The 17,947-nt window shown below is 48.2% G+C and overlaps 1 protein-coding gene across 1 annotated transcript in view; it reads right to left on the bottom strand.

Annotated features, from left to right (window-relative positions):
- Positions 1-17,947, bottom strand: part of ell (elongation factor RNA polymerase II) — a 122,406-nt gene that overhangs the window by 20,262 nt on the left and 84,197 nt on the right. Inside the window, 3 exon segments of the mRNA XM_086004340.1 lie at positions 628-721; positions 7,744-7,868; positions 12,460-12,710. Of these exon segments, the coding sequence (XP_085860466.1) occupies positions 628-721; positions 7,744-7,868; positions 12,460-12,710 (470 nt within the window).

Genomic DNA, 17,947 nt, shown 5'->3' on the forward strand with positions numbered 1-17,947 from the left:
CGGGGAGGGTGAACAGCTAGAGGTCGTTGTCCATATCGGTACCAACGACATCGGCACAAAGAGATGCGAGGTCCTGCAGGCAGACTATAGGGAGCTAGGAAAGAGATTAAAAAGCAGCATCTCAAAGGTCCTGAATCTGCTGAACCATCAACGAGCAGCCTGTTATACAGGGCACCAGTATTCAGTGACAGCAAAAACAATACACAGAATGTCTCCGAATTGTCCCCTGGCTGTTTCAGGAGGAACGCCTTTTACTGTTTCCATGAAGCGGAACCTAACTATCAGCTTGGCTCATTAAGAGCCCTCTCGCCCGAGCTAGAAGGCTTTGGGTTTGAGCCACTCTAGGACTTGAGCACATAATCGAAGGTGACATCTCAGTGAGATTAGGAACTGAGAGCTCGCCCGGGTCACATTGGGACTTGTCACATGAAGACAGGTTTAAGCAATTCCAATTTACTGACTTGATAAATTTCTGGCTGTAATCACTTCCACACCCACCAGGTGGAGATGCTACCACAGTCACTCCAGCAAGATGCGTCACAGAGTTTGCGTCTAAAAGGGAACATGGCCAAAACAGTGGATACAGAGACTAGCATACAGAGCACCACCCTGCTGTGGGTGTCATACCTGTGGCGGAGAGGCTGAATTTGCACTGTCCTTTGGACTCGATGAAGGTGTCTCCCCGGAACCCCCGCTGGCATTGTGCGGTTGACAAGATTTCCTGCGGAAACAGAATATCCAGGAGTGAGAGATCAGGTCTGAGGCAGAGACGAGAGTCGTTGCTGCACGGTTAGCATGAGATGTGCAGAGGGGAAGGCGGCATGGTTACACGTTTTGCTCGATTACCCTGGTGTACATTCCTCATCTGACCACATCCAGGGTACGTGAATCAGAGCCTCCCTGTAACAAACCAGCAAAGAGTCGCAACACCCTACTAGGAGTATCAAACCTGCATCCGCAACACTCGCTGATACGGGACCCTGGGGTCCGCCCCATGCTTAGTGAATGTTCACATTACAGCTCAATTTCCGTCCGAGCACACTTGCAATAAACTGAAGAAATCCACCCCACTACCCTACGCAGTGCAATGTCATCACTGGGGCTGCAGTAATGGCGCATGTGTGAAACATCCAGTGTTCACAAGTCGTAGAATTTTGTGTTTCCCATCCTGTTTTTCAGGTTCCTCCATGGCCTCGCCCCCTCCCCATCTCTGTAACCTCCTTCAGCACCACAACCCTCTGCGCTCCTCCAATTCTGGCCTCTTGTGCAGCCTCGATTTCCATCGCTCCACCATTGGCGGTCGTGCCTTCAGCTGCCTGGGCCCCGAGCTCTGGAATTCCCTCCCTAAACCTCTCCGCCTCTCTCTCCTCCTTAAAAAAGCTCCTTAAAACCCTACGTCTTTGATCAAGCTTTTGGTCACCTGTCCTAATATCTCCTTATGTGGCTCGGGGTCAAATTCTGTTTGATAATCGCTCCCGTGAAGCAGCTTGGAATGTGTTACTACATCAAAGGCGCTATATAAATGCAAGTTGTTGGTTCCAAACTTGGAGACTGTCCGGAGGGAGCATTTTGAGCTGCTCAACATGGGGGTGACGCACTGATGGGTACAGGTCTGTCACTGGGCGGTAATGGTGGGAGCAAGTGGAAGGTCTGAATTGAATAGATGTTTATTAATACATTAAAATATGTATTCAAACTAAGACCTGGGCCAATGATGGAGCAGAACCTGAGGTAACCAAACGTGGGATCATTAGCAGAATGAACGTGAGCTTGCTAACATGGTCAGTGACTATTCAAAAAACAGCTTGTATAGCAGGGCTGCTCCCTGCTTTCATTCGAACATCATAGCACCACAGAAGCATCCGGGAAGGCACCGAACACCGAGTCTCTTCGCCGGGAGCAAGCGGAAGCCAAGCGCAGGCAGCGCACGTCAACCCAAGCACCCCACCCACCCGCCCCTTCAACCACCGTCTGCCCCGCCTGTAACAGAGACTGTAGGTCCCGCATTGGACTCATCAGTCACCTGAGAACTCATTTTTAATGTGGAAGCAAGTCATCCTCGGTTCCGAGGGACTGCCTAAGAAAGCCTAAGACAGCACCACTGGTCTCCGACTCTCACCGCAGCCCATCTGTAAAAAAAAAAAAAACCCGTATCTGGATATTTGATAAACACGGTCACTGCTAATAAGAAGTTTCTGGTTGCGTTTCAGTGCCGAGCTGCTATTTCAAGTGGTAATAACCTTGGATTTAGATGTGCCTTGTGTACTGTAAAGTCTCAAATCACTTTATGCAGTGAATTACTTGAAGTGCAGTGACTGGTATTTCAGCAAATACAGGAGCCATTCTGCAATGCCCCACAAGCAGCACTGAGAAAAACAAGTCAGTTAATCTTTTACTTTGGCGATGGCGTTGATTGAGGGATTATATGTTGGTCAGGACACCGGAAGAACTCCCCTGCTCTCTATCGAGTAGTGCCGTGAGATCTTTTACATTCACCTGAACCGGCAGCGAGGGTCTCTGTTTAACGCCTCATTTGAGGACAGCTCCTCTGACAATGCAGCACTCCCTCAGGACTGCACTAGAGGATAAACCCAGATCTGTCCCTCAACTCCATTTAGCCACCGTCGCGCCATACCCCTCAATCCCCTGACCCAACAAAAATCCACCAATCTCAGCCCTGAAAATTTCAATTGATCCCCAGCATCCCCAGCCGTTTGGGGGAGGGAATTCCAGATTGCCACCACCCTAGGTATGTGAAAAGTGTTTCCTGAGGAGTAGAAAGGCGGTAGCTGGCCGAAGGCAGAATGGTGACCAAATCTGGGGAGCCAATCTGTACCTGGAGCAGAAACTCCAGAGACTGGACAATAGAGAGAGGGAACTGAAGGAGATGACTTATTACAAACCTTCGCTTCAGCATCTGAAAGCTGCTTTGAGCCCAAAACTGACGAATAGAGGGGGTGGGTGGGGTGAAAGGCAGCTTTAAATAGTGGCCAAAACTGCCACACCCCCAAACTTAAATCGAGCTAACAGTTACAAAGTACTTACAGCACAGAATCAGGCCATTCGCGCAATAGTTCTATGCCAGTGTTTATGCTCCACACGAGCCTCCTCTCACCCCTCTTCATCTCACCCCATCAGCATATCCTTCTATTCCTTTCTCCCATCATGTGTTTATCCAGCTTCCCCTTAAATGTATCTATACTATTTGCCTCAACCACTCCCTGTGGTAGCGAGTTCCACATTCTCACCACTCTCTGGTTAAAGAAGTTTCTCCTGAATTCCCCATTGGATTTATTAGTGACGAGCTTGTATTTATAGTCTCTAGTTCTGGTCTCCCCCACAAGTGGAAACATCTTCTCTATGTCGACCCTATCGAACCCTTTCATAATCTTAAAGACCTCGATCAGGTCACCCCTCAGTTTTCCAGCATTATTCAGTCTTTGAATAGCAAGTTTCAAAGATGATATGCCCTCGGGCTGCAACGACAAGGCTCGACTGAGCGGGTCACCCTCCGGATGTGTCGACACTTATCTTGCACCGTACAATCCCTTCCGCAACTACATTCATCCAGTTCTGTTTGGAAAGGAGTTAATGGGCATAGAACCCAGAGTCCACTCAAACACTCTCCCTGGGAGAATGCAGCAAGTTACAGGTTACAGCCTCCTTAAAGAGCTCTCTCAAGATACAGTTGCGATGACCTGGGTTCCTTGGTGCCCACCAGATAAACGCCTCAGCATTTGGAAATATTTCAGGTGGGGTTTTTTTTTCTTCTGATGCCTGGCTGATTGCAGGGAACCACAAACTCTGTTTACTCAGCTGAACCCATCCTTTCCTCTGCCTATTTATAGAGCTGGCTGCCTCAGAGCCAATAGCACAGCTCATGAGAAACTGCTTCAGACCGAGGAAGCCCTGCTGAGAGAGCAGACTGCAAACTGCAACCACTTAACCCTTGAGGGACTGCAGCGTCATGTATGCAAAACAGCAAGCAGATAGCGGTTGATGTTAAGGGCACCAGAATGACACTGAACTCTGTCTGATTTTAACAGTTATCAGTACAACAGATTATAAAAGCTAAGGAAATGCTGAATACTAAAAAAAAAGGTTACATACAATAAGAGGCTCCACTGTAGGACAAAACAGGCAAGAACCATTCCATATTTGCTCTAAAAAAGCACCAGGGCATCTATTGTACCTGTATTCAGCAGGGTAAGGATCACTCATTGTGTAACTGTACAGAGTCACTCTTTATTCAGGGTAAGGGTCACTCACTGTGCAACTATACAGAGTCGCTCTTTATTCAGGGTAAGGGTCACTCACTGTGTAACTGTACAGAGTCACTCTTTATTCAGGGTAAGGGTCACTCACTGTGTAACTATACAGAGTCACTGTTTATTCAGGGTAAGGGTCACTCACTGTGTAACTGTACAGAGTCACTCTTTATTCAGGGTAAGGGTCACTCACTGTAACTGTACAGAGTCGCTCTTTATTCAGGGTAAGGGTCACTCACTCTAACTATACAGAGTCACTGTTTATTCAGGGTAAGGGTCACTCACTGTGTAACTATACAGAGTCACTGTTTATTCAGGGTAAGGGTCACTCACTGTAACTGTACAGAGTCACTGTTTATTCAGGGTAAGGGTCACTCACTGTGTAACTATACAGAGTCGCTCTTTATTCAGGGTAAGGGTCACTCACTGTGTAACTATACAGAGTCACTCTTTATTCAGGGTAAGGGTCACTCACTGTGTAACTGTACAGAGTCACTGTTTATTCAGGGTAAGGGTCACACACTGTGTAACTGTACAGAGTCACTGTTTATTCAAGGTAAGGGTCACTCACTGTGTAACTGTACAGAGTCGCTGTTTATTCAGGGTAAGGATTATGCACTGTGTAACTGTACAGAGTCACTTTATTCAGCAGGGTAAGGATTGCGCACTGAGACACTAAGTTTGAAATTTGTCTATATTACACAGATGATGTTTTTGGAGTTGGGAAGCTGTTAGCTATCAAAAGATTGAAACTGCAGCCACCGCAGGAGTCAGTATTGAGTTTAAAACTCCTGCGACAGTCATGCATTCTGTTGTCAGAAAGAACAAGTGTAAAGCTGCCAAGTCTCCAGAATTAGACCAGAGCTTACATTTCCAACCTTGAGTCTGGATGGCAGAAATCAATTGCTACAGAATATAGCGCACGCGCGGAGCCCACGGCACTGAATCAGCAGCCTCATTGCTTAACGCTGCGCTCAATGTGATGTTGGGGAGAGGGGAGGGGAAAGGAGGCATGCGTGGGCTGCAGCTTACGCGAGTTATTTGAGAGTTCCACTCAAGCAATGTCAGAGCTACATTAGTTCTCTGGCAAATCAGGTACAGCACCCTCAACGCACTTGCCATGAATACCTGAAAGCGAACAAAAAAAATACAGGGAAGATTGATACAGGAGAGAGAAGTAATTCAGAGAAAGAATAAAGGGGGAAAAGGAGGAGTTCAAAGCGCCGAGGATTGCTTCTAACTCCCAAAATATCCCTGCATTTCACACTGCCGTACTCGGTTCCTGTTCCCGGTATATTCTCCCCCAGGACCTGCTCATGTGTCTCACTCCCATTGGGCCCCGCCCCTCAGGAAGGATATATCGGCCTCGGAGGGGGAGCAGCGCAGATTCACCAGAATGATACCGGGGCTAAAAGGGTTAAATTCCGAGGCCAGGTTGCACAGACTGGGCTTGTATTCCCTCGAGTTTAGAAGATTAAGGGATGATCTAATCGAGGTGTTTAAGATGATTAAAGGAGTTGATCGGGTCGAGAGAGAGAAACTATTTCCTCTGGTGGGGGGAGTCCAGAACAAGGGGGCAGAACCTTAAAATTAGAGCCAGGCCGTTCAGGGGTGATGTCAGGAAGCACTTCTTCACACAAAGGGTGGTGGAAATCTGGAACTCTCTTCCTCAAAAAACTGTTGAGGCTGGGGGTCAATTGAAAATTTCAAAACTGAGGTTGATCGATTTTTGTTGGGTAAGGGTATTGAGGGTTACGGAACCAAGGTGAGTGGATGGAGCGAAGATACAAATCAGCCTTGATCTAATTAAATGGTGGAACTGGTTCGAGGGCCTAAATGGCCTTCTCCTGTTCCTATGTTCCGGTGTGCAATTGTATGTTAATTGGCTTACAAACTGGGGTCAGTGAGGGAATCCTGGGTTCACAGCATCCTCTGAATTCTCTCCCTCTGGGCCAGACCCATGTACTGAAAATGCAGCACTGGAAAATTTGCTCTTCCATATTTTTCTGCATTTGTTGACTTACTCAGTATTATTTTTGTCAATAAACATTTGATGCGATTATAGCACAGATTTCCTTTGGATAGCAGGCCCCGTCTTTCAAAGGTTAGGATAGGGTGTCCCTTGGACTCAATATTTCCTGGGATCCCCTGGTGTGTCAATATTTCCAGCAGGTCACCATACATAAAAACTTGAAAACTACGGAGAAGTATTCGTATTGCACTCTTGATTGTTGTGTATATTTATCTGTTCCCCGTCTCTTTAGTAATCTAACTGGTCAATCATTTGCCTACATAATGCACAGCTGCCCCATGCGCCTACATAGCAGCCACTGCACTCCATGAAGTAACTCATTGTATGAAGTGCGTTGTGCAATTCTGATGCTGTGATAAGGCACTATATATAAATTCAAGAATTCCTTTCTTAATCCTAAAGTATTCAAAAATTGCAATAAGTTGCCAGAAGAATTTGAAGTTGAGGAATTTTTTTTCCCCAAAGTGGAATTGTAATGCTGGATAATTTTGTGCTGTAAATCCTGTCACGACACTTACTTTCCAGCAAGGTTCCAGGTGCGAAGTTCAGGAGGCCTGAACTTGATCCATCAGCACTGGGCCACCAATGGATTCCAACTTGTGACTTGGAGGGGAACCTGGAGGTGGTGGTGTTCCCATGTAACTGCTGCCCTTGTCCTTCTAGGTGGTTGAGGTCGTGGGTTTGGGAGGTGCTGCCGAAGAAGTCTTGGCGAGTTGCTGCAGTGCATCTTGTAGATGGTGCACACTGCAGCCACGGTGCGCAGTGAATGTTTAAGGTGGTGGATGGGGTGCCAATCAAGCGGGCCGCTTTGTCCTGGATGGTGTCGAGGTTCTTGAGTGTTGGAGCTGCACTCATCCAGGCAAGTGGAGAGTATTCCATCACACTCCTTGTGCCTTGTAGATGGTGGAAAGGCTTTGGGGAGTCAGGGGGTGAGACACACGCCACAGAATACCCAGCCTCTGACCTGCTCTTGTTGCCACAGTATTTATGCGGCTGGTCCAGTTAAGTTTCTGGTCAATGGTGACCCCCCAGGATGTTGATGGTGGGGGATTCGGCAATGTTGATGCCACTGAAGCACCTTGGGACATATTACCACGTTAAAGACGTTATATAAATGCACGTTGTTGTCAAGGGGAGGTGGTTATGCTCACTTGTTGGAGTTGGTCATTGCCCGACACTTGAGTGGTGGAAATGTCACTTGCCACTTTTCAACCCAAGCCTGGTGGAGTGTTGATACTATAATATTTTTTTCTTTACCTTTAACAGCCTTCCCAAAGCTCATCTTTTCGATCGACCTCTGGTCACCCCCAACTCTCACCATGGCTTTGAGTCCATTCCTTTATCCCATTTTTAATTGATTTTTTTCTTCATTTCCCCACAACTCTGTGAAGCCCCTTGGGGCATTTTCAACATTAAATACAAGTTGCTGTTAATGCAACTTACCGAACAAGAACTCTCTTCAGTAACTGCTGGTCACCGTCCGAGTATCCAGGCCAGTCTTTCTGGATGTCCTTGTAGGCAAAGTCTTTCAGGGTGAAGGTACCATCCTTGACGTTCAGGTTAGCCACCTGCAACATAGCCAGAACGCAACTCATCACTGCTCTGTATCTAAGACCTTCCCTGGGAATGTTTGTTGGGACAGTGTAGAGGGAGCTTTACTCTATCTAACCCGTGCTGTACCTGCCCTGGGAGTGTTTGATGGGACAGTGTAGAGGGAGCTTTACTCTGTATCTAACCCGTGCTGTACCTGCCCTGGGAGTGTTTGCTGGGACAGTGTAGAGGGAGCTTTACTCTGTATCTAACCCGTGCTGTACCTGCCCTGGGAATGTTTGATGGGACAGTGTAGAGGGAGCAACTCTGTATCTAACCCATGCTGTACCTGCCCTGGGAATGTTTGATGGGACAGTGTAGAGGCAGCTTTACTCTGTATCTAACCCGTGCTGTACCTGCCCCGGGAGTGTTTGATGGGACAGTGTAGAGGGAGCTTTACTCTGTATCTAACTTGTGCTGTACCTGCCCTGGGAGTGTTTGATGGGACAGTGTAGAGGGAGCTTTACTCTGTATCTAACCCGTGCTGTACCTGCCCTGGGAGTGTTTGATGGGACAGTGTAGAGGGAGCTTTACTCTGTATCTAACCCGTGCTGTACCTGACCCGGGAGTGTTTGATGGGACAGTGTAGAGGGAGCTTTACTCTGTATCTAACCCGTGCTGTACCTGCCCTGGGAGTGTTTGATGGGACAGTGTAGAGGGAGCTTTACTCTGTTATCTAACTTGTGCTGTACCCACCTTGCGAGTGCTCAATGCTGACAGAGTGGAGAAATTAGTCCAACACTCTCACCACTGACACTCTTTCCCCCCCGCCCCCTCCACCAGCAGAACACAGCTTTGGCTCCAGAAGCAGCCAGATTCTTTGGAGCCGATTAGTTACCAACTGGGTTTCAAGCGTTATTCCAATAGTTGGTAGGATTAGTTGGTCTCAGGTAGTGCGAGCTCTAGCTCTTAAACTGCCCCCAGCAAATTCTGATGCTGCAATTTGCATTGTCACAGATCAATTCAAGGAAGACGAGACAGGCAGGTGAGAACTGTGCAGGACATTCAGGTCTGGGCTAGAACGGGAGCTCAGTTTCAGAAATCAGATTTCATCAATATCCGAGTCAGCAAATCACACTGTGAACCTGGAGCCAAAGGTGGCTGAGTGGCTGCACCCTTGTGTCTGCAGAGAGTGTGTTATTCACAAAGTCACCAGCAACGAATCGCGGCCAAAGAATAAACCCCTTTACTGTGAACTTTAATGATTACTGCAGCTGTCTGTCTTTTTGTATTGACTCCAGCTCAAATCCCTCAGGGTACGAGTGAACTTTCTAGCTTGTACACACATTTGGATTACAAATAGAAAACTGGCAGCAGGACCACCAGTATCTGAAAGAGAAAGGACAGGTCCGCGTTGCACTGTTTCAGGTGGGATTCTTCATCAGAACCTCACTTAATGAAGGGTTTCCACTGACACTTTAACTTTTTTCTTGTGGGTGCAAACCTGCCTGGTTTTCCTAAGCTTTGCTGGTCTTCCATCCCTCTCCACGGTAACTGTCTGAGGTTGAACCAGACTGTTCGCAACCTTGGTCATATCTGACCCCGAGAAGAGCTTCCCACCACATACCCGTGCCATCACCAAGACTACCTACTTCCACCTCCGGAACATTGCCCAACTCTGCCCCTGCCTCAGCTTGACTGCTGCTGAAACCCTCATCCAGGCCTTTGTTACCTCCAGACTTGACTATTCCAACGCACTCTTGGCTGGCCTCCCACATTCCACCCTACGTAAACTTGAGGTCATTCAAAATTCTGCTGCCCGTGTCCTAACTCGCACCAAGTCCCGTTCACCCATCACCCTGTGCTTGCTGTCCTACATTGGCTCCTGGTTAAGCAACGCCTCAATTTTAAAATTCTCATCCTTATTTTCAAATCCCTGCATGGCCTCGTCCCTACCCATCACTGTAACCTCCTCCAGCCCCACATCCTTCCGATGTTACTGCGCTTCTATAATTCTGGACTTTTGAGCATCTGATTGAATTTTTCGAGGGGTGACTAGGTGCGTGGATGAGGGTAGTGCAGTTGATGTAGTCTACATGGACTTCAGTAAGGCTTTTGACAAAGTCCCGCATGGGAGACTGGTCAAGAAGGTAAGAGCCCATGGGATCCAGGGCAATTTGGCACATTGGATCCAAAATTGGCTTAGTGGCAGGAGGCAGAGGGTGATGGTCGAAGGTTGTTTTTGTGACTGGAAGCCTGTGTCCAGTGGTGTACCGCAGGGATCGGTGCTGGGTCCTTTGCGGTTTGTAGTGTACATTAATGATTTAGATATGAATGTAGGAGGTATGATCAGTAAGTTCGCAGATGACACGAAAATTGGTGGAGTGGTAAATAGCGAGGAGGGAAGCCTCAGGCTACAGGACAATATAGACAGGATAGTTAGATGGGCAGAACAGTGGCAAATGGAATTTAACCCTGAAACGTGTGAGGTGATGCATTTTGGGAGGACAAACAAGGCAAGGGAATACACTATGAATGGTAGGACCCTCGGAAAGACAGAGGATCAGAGGGACTTTGGTGTGCATGTACATAGATCCCTGAAGGCAGCAGGACAGGTCGATAAGGTGGTTAAAAAGGCATATGGGATACTTGCCTTCATTAGCCGAGGCATAGAATATAAGAGCAGGGAGGTTATGATGGAGCTGCACAAAACGTTAGTTAGGGCACAGCAGGAATACTGTGTGCAGTTCTGGTCGCCACACTATAGGAAGGATGTGATTGCATTGGAGAGGGTGCAGAGGAGATTCACCAGGATGTTACCTGGGCTGGAGCGCTTCAGCTATGAAGAGAGGCTGGACAGGCTGGGGTTGTTTTCCTTAGAGCAGAGAAGGCTGAGGGGGGACCTGATTGAGGTTTACAAAATTATGAGGGGCATAGATAGGGTAGATAGAAAGGAACTTTTCCCCTTAGTAGAGGGGTCAATAACCAGGGGCATGGTTTCAAGGTAAGGGGCAGGAGGTTTAGAGGGGATTTGAGGAAAAGCTTTTTCACCCAGAGGGTGGTTGGAATCTGGAACTCACTGCCTGAAAGGGTGGTAGAGGCAGGAACCCTCACAACATTCAAGAAGCATTTAGATGAGCACTTGAAACACCATAGCATACAAGGCTACGGACCAAGTGCTGGAAAATGGGATTAGAATAGACAGGGCTTGATGGCCGGCGCGGACACGATGGGCCGAAGGGCCTCTTTCTGTGTTGTATAACTCTATGACTATGACTCTGACTTTAATCACTCAACCACTGGCGGCCGTGCCTTCAGTTGCCGAGGTCCTAAGCACTGGAATTCCCTCCCTAAACCTCTCCGCCTCACTACCTCTCTTTCCTCCTTAAAACCTACCTCTTTGACTAAGCTTTTGGTCACCTGCCCTAATATCTCATGCGACTCGGTGTTCAATATTTGTTTGATAACGCTCCTGTGAGGCCCCTTGGGACATTTTACTACATTAAAGGCACTGTACAAAGTTGTTGTTGTCTTCCTATCCGGGCCTTGCTGAAAGCAGGCAGGTTGTGTGAGGAACCTGCGTCAGGAGCCAGTGCCACTAGCCTGGGTCCCGTGCAATAAGCGCCGTTTAAAAGCTGGTCCATTTGCTACTCCCAGATTAACAGGATGTGCACTGCACCGCTGCAGGCCTGGTCATTACTGGATTCAGTTCCGAAACTGGCTACTTTCCAAACACGTATTATCGTGGACTTTGTAGTCATTCAGGTGATGTCTGTGCTCGGATCCACAAACTTTTCATTTCACCACACTATAGGGAGCATGTCCAGGCCTTGGAGAGGGTGCAGAGGAGATTTATTAGAATGGTACCAGGGATGCGGGACTTCAGTTATGTGGAGAGACTGGAGAAGCTGAGATTGTTCCAAATCATGAAGGGTTTTGACAGAGTAAATAAGGAGAAACTGTTTCCAGAGGGCACAGATTAAGGTAATTGGTAAAAGAACCAGAGGGGAGATGAGGAGAATGTTTTTACGCAGCGAGTTGTTGTGATCTGGAATGCGCTGCCTGAAAGGGCGGTGGAAGCAGATTCAATAGTAACTTTCAAAAGGGAATTGGAGAAATACTTGAATGGGAAACATTTACAGGGCTATGGAGAAAGAGCAGGGGAGTGGGACTGATTCAATAGCTCTTTCAAATAGCTGGCACAGGCCCAATGGCCTCCTTCTGTGCTGTAAGATTCGATGATTCTATGAATCTCGGTACCAAAGTACAGTGGTGCTTGGATGCAGAATAAAACTCTCTCTAATCTGCCTCAACCCCAAGTTTAGGATAGAGTCCTTCACTGCACGACAATGACATTCTCAACACAAGCCATGCTGTGGCTTCTCAGAGTTTGTCAATTGGACAATGCTTGTTCGGACCACTACAGCCAACAGACAAGAGGAGACTTTCAACTGGTCAGTCTGGGCTGGATTTGAACCCTTCATGATTTTGAACATCTCTATTAAATCTACCGTTATCCTTCTCTGCTCTCAGGTGAACGGTCAGCATCTATCCCACTGCACTGCTCAGCCCTGCTTATGTTAATTTATTTTCTGAAGTGTCTCAGACATATTTTGAGAGCTCTGCTACCTGTTGCAGGAGATTTTCCAACGAGTCCTTATCCTGTTGACTGACTCCATCCTTCTGCAATCGAAGAATTAACTCCGGTTTCTTGTAAGGTTTCAGAGCCAATAGGTGGATGACCCGGTCTCGATAGGGCCGCTGCGAAACGTTGCTGACAGATTTCTTCATCGCATTGGCCAGGTTCACTGGTGTCGGCCGCCTCCTTTGGGGAACAGCATCAGGGACACCACGCGCCGGTTTACGGAACACCCTTTTAGCTGAAAGTAGAAGAGAAACCAAAATTAAAGGAACCAGACAGCTAAGCACACGAGAACCCCACCAGACCCCATTATGACCGTTTTATGCCGGAAGCATTAACCCATCTTTGCCCTTTATGCTGGCAGACCTGCTGCTGGCATCCAAGTTAAACTCTACACATTAAACAGTTGGGTAACGTAGCTCAACTGAACAGATACCAACGCAAAGGTTACACAGTGGGTTAGCGCCAAACACACTGCAGGATTTACTGAGGTTTGTAAACCGAAGTGCCTCTAAGACAAAGGTCTGTCAGTGCAAGAACTCATCTAGTGCAGAAACACAGACAACTAATATCTGAGTAATTGGAGACAGGACCTGTGGTGAGTGCAGCGAGCTCGGGAGGAACAGGTGACTCTGGACCTCTGGTTCCCAAAGCTCTCCCCCACTGGGGGTTTTCCTCGCCTCGTGTCTGGGTCTGTTGTAGACTCACGGATAGAGATTGATCGCTGTTATTGGCCAACGACTCCATTATTGTTGTATTGTGTGACTCCCAGGATGATGGACTGTGGACTTTATTAGTCGAGCAATTCCTCTGTTCCTGTGTATTGAATAGCCCGCCCATGTTACATTGCTGGTTGAAGGAGGGGGGAGGAAACAAAGCTTAAAAAAATCCAAGATTGATTTAAATTTTAAAAATTGGGGACAGATATTAAAAACATAACATCGTCCCTTTAAATCCAGCTCCATCGGGGAGGGGGGAGCCTGGGACTGAGCCAGATAGGGGTGGTGGTTAGACGAGAAATGCTGAGTCACAGCACTGTCAGAGCACAGCATGTGGGAAATGCATCAACTTCACCAGGAGGAAAAGTTGGGAAACAGCCTGTGCTGAAGGTGGTGTGCTTGGTTACGTGATGGTTGTCATGATCAGTGGCCAAGTCATTAAAAGGATCCGAATGATTCCATGCGCTCATCTGCCTTTTTAAAATGTTCTACCAGATGCAGGAAACACAACAACAACTGTGCCTAAATCACAGAGCACTCTTCTGGCAGAGTCGAGCCCCTTCTCAACCGTTTCCACAGAATAATAAAGGAATTCCTTAAAATTGAATGCTGGATAAATGGCGTACATCAACACCTCATAGCTCAGGTGATCGATGCCATATAGCTCTGAAGGTCCCAGGGTGATGGGCGGTGGGGGGGGGGGGTGGAGAAATAAACAGGCAGACTACCTGTTCTTCCTCACATCCAGCGACCTCTTCTGAGAAACGTGTAGATGTCAGGCGAGGTTCTCTTGCATCTCCCCTCTCCCTAAATCAACTCATTGTCTATAGACAGTGAGCGCTGGCAAAGAATGGCGAGTGGGACAGAGCATCAGATGGTGACTGATCCAGAATGGGGGAGGAGGAAAGAGGAGAATAGAGGGAGGTAGGGCGGACCCACGACACGGATTGTGACCATTTGCTTCCTATTTAGCCAATTAACTATTTCCTCTTTAATCTCATAAGTTTTCACTTTATCCGCAAATCTCTCTTCAGGCCCTTTAGCATGCTCCTTCGAAAAGTTGACCATCAAAGGCCTGTAAATATCAAGCGAGATCTGCCTTTCATAAACGCTCGTTTATGCCCTCACTCTCATTAAGTACCTCGTGATGATCTTCTTTAAAGAAAACAGATGCCAAGGTTTTATTCTCGGAGGGAAACATGCCTTTAATTCCCAGGGTCAAACCTCGGAAATTTTCTTTAAAAATAAGAACATTTTCAATCTCCTGTATTTATCGAGCAGCAAGTTATTTCAGCTACGATTCCTCCATTATCCTTGGCTGAATTCCAGCTGCCTTGCTTCCTTTTGAATGTTCAAGATTTTTTCTTCTTCTTCACGCCCCTCCACATCTTGAAGGCGCCAACTCTTGCTGGGTACAATTCCCCATGAGCAAGCTGCTCTCCGCTGCCTCACCCCATGGGGGTGTTGGGGGTGGGGGTGTTGGGGGTGGGGGGGGGGGGGCGGGGGGGGGGGAGGGTGTTTGGGGGGGGGGGGGGGGTGTATAAATATAATTAAGCAGTCTGTTTGCTTTAGAATGGAAAGTATATATTTAATCATTAAAGCAAGTGAATTACGGGACAATTTCCCAGAACTCTCAGGAAAGCTATGGTTGGAAGGATCAGGAATCAGGCCAAATGTGAGAACAGTTGACTGCAGTTGGAATGAGCTCCCAGGCTGGCAGGAAGCCTCAGTGACTTACAGGATATTTTAAAAACTCCCATCAACACGTTTAGTAAATTCTGTCTTTTCAGGTGGTCAAAACTCAAATTTAGCACCAGAGTCGATCAGCTGATGCTGGGATGTGCGGTCCCGGGACACGGTCGCGCCGGGGGCGCGCGGTCCCGCACCAGCTGAAAAGAAGTCACACTGTTTAGAGGGAAAATCCTATTGCTCCGGATATCCCCGAAACTAGTGACCGAGAAACGCTGTGCGAGTGATTGCACCATCTCTTGCAGCGGTGTCCCAACTGCGGCCCAGGAGTCACATGCAGCCCTGAACCCAGGCAACTGCTCATATTTCTTATTGATGGTTTCGCCTTATTAGTATTGTGAGCTGGAGGTTTGGAATGGGCTGATCTTAAACCCGTTTCCTCATTGGTGGATATATCCTCAATCAGAATCCGTTAGCATCAGCAACTTGATTTAAACTCAACACGTGACCCACTGAGCATATCCGCAGCATAACAAAGACCGCCTATTTCCACCTCCGTAACATCGCCCGCCTCCGCCCCACCTCAACTCATCTGCTGCTGAAACTTTAATTTATGCCTTTGTTACCTCCAAACTTGACTATTCCAACGCACTCCTGGCCGATCTCCCATCTTGCACCCTCCGTAAACTTGACCTCATCCAAAACTCTGCTGCCCCGTGTCCTAACTCACACCAAGTCCCGTTCACCCATCACCCCCTGTGCTCACTGCCCCGTGTCCTAACGCACACCCAGTCCCGTTCACCCATCACCCCCTGTGCTCACTGCCCCGTGTCCTAACTCGCACCCAGTCCCGTTCACCCATCACCCCCTGTGCTCACTGCCCCGTGTCCTAACTCACACCCAGTCCCGTTCACCCATCACCCCCCGTGCTCACTGCCCCGTGTCCTAACTCACACCCAGTCCCGTTCACCCATCACCCCCCGTGCTCACTGCCCCGTGTCCTAACTCACACCCAGTCCCGTTCACCCATCACCCCCTGTGCTCACTGCCCCGTGTCCTAACGCACACCCAGTCCCGTTCACCCATCACCCCCCGTGCTCACTGACCTACATTGGCTCCCAGTCCGGCAACGCCTCGATTTAAAAATTCTCATCCTCGTTTTCAATTCCCTTCATGGCCTCGCCCCTCCCTTTCTCTGTAACCTCTTCCAGCCCTACAACCCTCCCAGATCTCTGCGCTCCTCCAATTCTGGCCTCTTGCGCATCCCCGATTTCCATCGCTCCACCATTGGTGGCCGTGCCTTCAGCTGCCTGGGCCCCGAGCTCTGGAATTCCCTCCCTAAACCTCTCCGCCTCTCTCCTCCTTTAAGTCGCTCCTTAAAACCGACCTCTTTGACCGAGCCTGTCCTAATATTTCCTGATGTGGCTCGGTGTCAAATATTGTCTGATTTACGCTCCTGTGAAGCGCCTTGGGACGTTTTACCTTGGTGAAGGCGCTATATAAATGGGAGTTGTTGTTGGAACTATCTATGCAGCTTGTGAAGAATAAAAAGGTTGGACACCCCAATCGAGTGGATAGGGTGAGAATCGATAACCTGTGTGTGTGCTGGTATTTACTTTTACCAACAGAAGTGTTTACCAGCACTGTAAATTGTAATGAGAAGTGGAGCTCCACTGTTGTGTGTAACAGACTGTCACAGCTCATCCTCCAAATGTCACTCAACATTGAGCCAATTCATTAACAGCAAGAGAACATTTTGATCTGTTATTGTAAACACTCGGATCCACTTATACATGGGAGTCACACGAGTGGGAAGGCGTTAAAAGGCTGCAACACACACTGAAGAGTTTGAAGGAAGCCAAACCATAAAAGCAAAGCTGATCAGAACCTGTCCCTCGCAGATTAAACCCTCTCCCCACAATCTTCACTGTGAGCCTGTGCCAGCTCCACCCAAACAAGAGCACCCGGGCAGGGTGTTTACACTGAGGCACCAATCAGTCTCCTGTCTGGAGGTGTTGACACGCGCTGGTGTTTGACTCTTCACTAGGTTTTGCCAAGATAAACTGTGGGCGCCTCATCGCCGCGCTCAATCCTGCCCTCTATCCTTGATCACCGCATCCACCTTCCAGCAAAGCTGACTGGGAACGATCCACGAGCCGGAAACCTGGCTGACTGTTCCCCTCCCTGTCCCAGGGCACTGAGGGCAATTGCTGCAGCCCAACTGTTGCCCTGGTTGAGATGGTACAGACAGGGGATCAAACCTGGGACCTCCTGCCTCGGTCTATTCCACACTGGACAGTGGGCTCAACAACCAGTGAGGAGGCCACAACCTCCAGCTTCAACACAGCTTTGCCAAAAAGTTAAATGAATCCAAACTAACGCCTTGCTGGATTCCGCCTTTGCAAACTGGTGCTTGGTGTAATGTTTTCATGTGGGGATTGTATAACAAATGCAAATGAAATGATTGTGAGAAGTGTACCATCATTTACTTAACAAAATAGCACTGCACTGTTTCTGCACTACTCAACAACTTGCATTGATATAGCGCCATTAACGTAGCCAAAGTTCTCAAGGCGCTTCACAGGAGAGTAATCGGACTAAAAATTGACACCAAGCCAAAGGAGGTGACCAAAGAGGTCGGTTTTAAGGAGCATCTTAAAGGAGGAGAGAGGCGGAGAGGTTTAGGGAGGGAATTCCAGAGCTCAGGGCCCAGGCAGCTGAAGGCATGGCCGCCAAAGGTGGAGCGATGGAAGTCGGGGATGCTCAAGAGGCCAGAATTGATCGAGCGCAGAGATCTCGGAGGGTTGTAGGAGGTTAGAGAGATAGGGAGGGCCGAGGCGATGGAGGGATTAGAACACAAGGCTGAGAATTTTAATTGTGAGGCTCAAACTTTAGTCAGCATGCCGGAGTGTTGTGGTTATATTACTGGAATAGTAATCCAGAAACTGGACTAATAATCCAGAGAAAGTGATTCCAAATCCCACCATGGCAGGTTGAGAATTTGAATTCGGTTTAGAAGATGTGGAATTAAAAAGCTGGAATCAGTAAAAGTGGCCATGAAGCGGTC

This window comes from Somniosus microcephalus, chromosome 13 (assembly GCF_052327205.1).
Source record: "Somniosus microcephalus isolate GS21.2 chromosome 13, FLI_Smic_1.0, whole genome shotgun sequence".
Taxonomy (NCBI): Eukaryota; Metazoa; Chordata; class Chondrichthyes; order Squaliformes; family Somniosidae; genus Somniosus; species Somniosus microcephalus.